This window comes from Mandrillus leucophaeus, unplaced genomic scaffold (genome assembly GCF_000951045.1).
Source record: "Mandrillus leucophaeus isolate KB7577 unplaced genomic scaffold, Mleu.le_1.0 Scaffold36, whole genome shotgun sequence".
Taxonomy (NCBI): domain Eukaryota; kingdom Metazoa; phylum Chordata; class Mammalia; order Primates; family Cercopithecidae; genus Mandrillus; species Mandrillus leucophaeus.
The window spans coordinates 5,303,511-5,307,264 of NW_012103809.1; the positions used below are offsets into that span (position 1 = coordinate 5,303,511).

General features: G+C 43.0%; 1 protein-coding gene and 1 long non-coding RNA gene across 3 annotated transcripts in view; one reads left to right on the forward strand and one right to left on the reverse strand.

Moving 5' to 3' along the window:
- Window positions 1–3,754, forward strand: part of LOC105546462 — a 19,899-nt gene that overhangs the window by 6,843 nt on the left and 9,302 nt on the right. The window lies entirely within an intron of this gene.
- Window positions 741–3,754, reverse strand: part of ADTRP (androgen-dependent TFPI-regulating protein) — a 67,889-nt gene continuing 64,875 nt past the window's right edge. For both annotated transcript variants that reach the window (XM_011989661.1, XM_011989660.1), the window contains one exon: window positions 741–1,603. In XM_011989661.1, coding sequence (XP_011845051.1) covers window positions 1,569–1,603 — 35 coding nt within the window. In that variant the 3' untranslated portion in view covers window positions 741–1,568. The remainder of the gene's footprint in view (window positions 1,604–3,754) is intronic.

Here is a 3,754-nt window from a genome sequence, read left to right on the forward strand (position 1 = left end):
ATGGCCAGGCATGCTGCGATCAAGGTTTAATTTGGTCCTAGGCCCAGTAAATCCACAAATAGAAACTTGCAGGCTCGTCCCCACCAAGAGCTTAATGTGACTGCGAGTTTACGCAGCCCGAGTCACCTTTGGGGTGTGGAAAATTTGGGTGATCCCCCGAGGGCCTCATGTTTGGGGAATTTCCACTGTGGCAACTGCTTCTGAGCTCCTGCTGAGACCAGGTGCTTGGAGCAGTGAAGAGGCTGCAGTAGATGTGGGGAAAGAGGTGGTATTCCCAGCTCCATCTGGAAAAGACTCGAGGCCCATATTAACAGAACAGTAGAAAAAGAAGTGGGGATTAAGCAGGTTTCTTGGTGCCTGTCCTGGTCTTCCCTTGGGCTGCCTTCCTCCCTGAGATATTCTGTCCTCTTCTGTAACCCTTCAAGACCACTCTTGCTCATTTTTACCAAATTTTTCCTATATAATGTTAGGTTGGGAAGTCCAAGTGCAATTTTCTTCAGTATCCACACCCCAACCCATATAAGCCTAGTGACATACTAGTAGACTCAAATATGTTTACCCACCAATAGACATTTGCCATTTGTGCCAGGAAAATAACACTAGGAAAATCACAGGAGGGATCATGAATCCTTGTTAAGCATCTGAAAATCAGCTTTGTTAAAACACACACTCATTCAGAAAAGTGCTTTGTAGCAAAGCAATCTCAACAGCGCTCATAATTCTATCACTTCCCATCCAGATTCTTCTGCAAGTAAAAGTATTAATACACCATTTATTTGATGAATTAATCAATGATCAAATGGAAGAGGTTTTGACAATGTCACTAATACCTGCCCTGAATGCTTGCTTAGAAGAGAAACAGATTTCCCAGTATTTTTTGTAACTTACTTTCCCATTGTCTCCAATTAATTTGCTATTATCCCAAGTAGACAGACAACTTCAGTAGTAGCCATCACCCTACATTTTTAGATCATTGACAAAAAATGGATGAGCAATCCACGAAAACAACTAGCTTACTGAAATGCTTGGTTTTTAAAGGAAAATTGGTATTATTAAAAAAAAAAAAAAAAAAAAAGGCCCAGGACTGGTAGCTAGGAGATCCGGGAGACAGAAGCCATGGCCCTGGTTCTGACAGTAAGTAACCCTTTTGCCTTGTACAGATAACTTCTCATCTAGGTCCTCAGCATCCTCCTCTGTAAACTGAAGAGTTTAAATGACTCTAAGTTCCTCTCTCTCTCTCTCTCTCTCGATGTTCTCTAACACCAAGTTTATGTGAGTTTCTTTGGCCAGGTTTTAACCAGAGACCATCCTCCGTGAAGGTCAAAGGTCATCAATTCTGAGATGGCAGGAGTTGTTTTTGGCATGTGCAGTCAACCTTTCAAAAAACCAAGAGTTCTCAAGTTAAGCTCCCTTCATGAACCTCTTATTAAATGTAAGTATCACTCTCTGTCCCTCCTGATTTCCTCTGTGGCTCCACTACCTCCCTCCATCAGAAAAAAAAAAAAAAAAAAGATGAGAAAAATCTCTTGTGTTTTCTTCCTTCTTGGTTCTTGGAAAACGGTGTGCAATCACTTCCTCTTCTTCCGTGGCTGCCTCATGTCACCTGTACAAACAAGAACAGAGACAGACCTCAGGCTTCAGGCTTTCCCTAATGGGTATTTTTGCTGTGGGTAAAGATTCACTCTGATTTGGGGCAGTGGAAAGTCGAACACACTTTTCCCAAGGCGACAAGATACAGTTTAGGGAGTTATGAAAAATAGCTGCCATGACGACAGGGGCAGAGAACAACTCTGCTGTCCTCCCTCCGTGCCGGGTTCACAGTTAGCCAGGCACCCATGATGCTGCTTGCCTTCAGGTGCTCTGCATAGCTAAGAGGAAGCATATTGCTGTGGTTCTGCGTGAGTGTTTGCAGGCTACACACAATCCATCAGCAAACTTTGAGACTTTGCAGATGGAGATGAAGAGACCACATCAAATTAGAGAGGAAATAGAAGGGTGGATGTTCACCTAATTGGGGTCATTCTGTGACCTCTTAGCAAATGAATTCATCAGCCTGGTGGAAAAGTACTGCCATATGGATTAGGTCTGAGTAAGCTCATTAGAGGGGCATTATTCTACTGAAATTATAGCATTAGATTTGTAGAATGACTTCTATTCAGCCAACAAGTTGGTACTCCATATTTAATGATCATAAATCTTTGTGTAAGCTCTGCAATTTATGAAATTTCATTAGCTCATTATCCTTTGCGCTTGTTGCCAAATACTATCAATCCTACTTTAAAAACTTCTTCATTCCAGAACTTAGAGCCCCGGTAGTTCTGGCTTGATATTCCTGTAGCAAATCCATGCTCCTAATTCCGCAGTTCACCCTTCAGACCTTGCCACCTTCATCAACTCTATCCTTAACAGTAAACACTAGATGCCTTATACTAATTCCATTCTGCTGGAACTCCACTTCTTAAAGGCTATCGTGACTGGTGACTTTTGAAGTCCTGTTTGTGGCCCCTTAATCACACTGATTTCCGAGGATGGCCACCTCTTGATCACGCAGTCCTCATAGCTATCCTTGTACTCATCTCATGCAAGATTTTCAAGATCGAAACTCCCTCTTCTTCATCTGCTTCTCATCAATCTGGACTACCCCAGTCATCAGCCAAGTCTTATTGTTCATCAAGCTTTATGGGTTTCACATTGTTTTCATTGGTGGGTCTACTTTTTTCTCTTCTGTTTTTCTTTTTTTTTTCTTTTTCTTTTTTTTTTTGAGACAAAGTCTTTGCCCAGGCTGGAATACGGTGGCATAATCTCAGCTCACTGCGGCCTTGAACTCCTGGGCTGGAGTCCTCCAACCTCAGTCTCCTGACTAGTTGGGACTATAGGTACACATCACCATGCCCAGCTTTTTTTGTTTGTTTGTTTTTTGTTTTGCTTTTTTATTAGATACAAGGTTTCGCTATGTTGCTCAGGATGATCTTGAACTCCTGGCCTCACCACGAGAGATCCTCCCATCTCAGCCTCCCAGAGTGCTAGGATTACAGGCAAGAGCCACCACACTCGGCCTTATTTTCCATTTTTGATGTGAATTCTCTCCTCCCTAATTAGGCCTTCTCTTCTCTACATTAGGTCTATAAGTACAAGCACAGTACCACCTCTTTCTGTAGAGTATACTCTGGGCCTTTAATGAATTCTTTTTCAATTAAATAACCAGCTTACATACAACAGGGACAATATAAACTTGGTCAATATAAACTTCTCAAATTTCTACCCCCTGGAGTCACTCTGAGGGTTCCTAAAACTTTCTTTTATCCGCGTTGTTTACCATTCCTCAGGCCCTCAAGCCTAACTGTAATCATAACCTCAGTCCTTCCACCCCAGGTGTCAAGGACTGAAGTCTCCCTTCTCCATTTAAGAAATGCAACAGAACCCGAAGGTTTGGAGAAAGGCCACCCAGGAGCGGACGTGGTGGTGTGAAGCTCTGCTGGGGAAGGAGAGCAGGTGGCTCCTTCCATTGGATTAGAGTCCTCTGTCCAAAACCAAGTAGCTAGGAGGAACACTAAGAAATGCCCACATACCCATCCACATGCTAGAGAGAACAGACTGTCCCCAAATGGGTCTCTGTGGTGCTCCCAAAGTCATTTTATTCTGCAGGGACTCACATGGCATGAACATTGCAAAAATTATGTTTCTTTTCGCTTCTAGCAGCTGGGAATGGCGAGTGGGGCCTTAGTCTTGAATTCTCACAGAGCTAAGCAGTTTC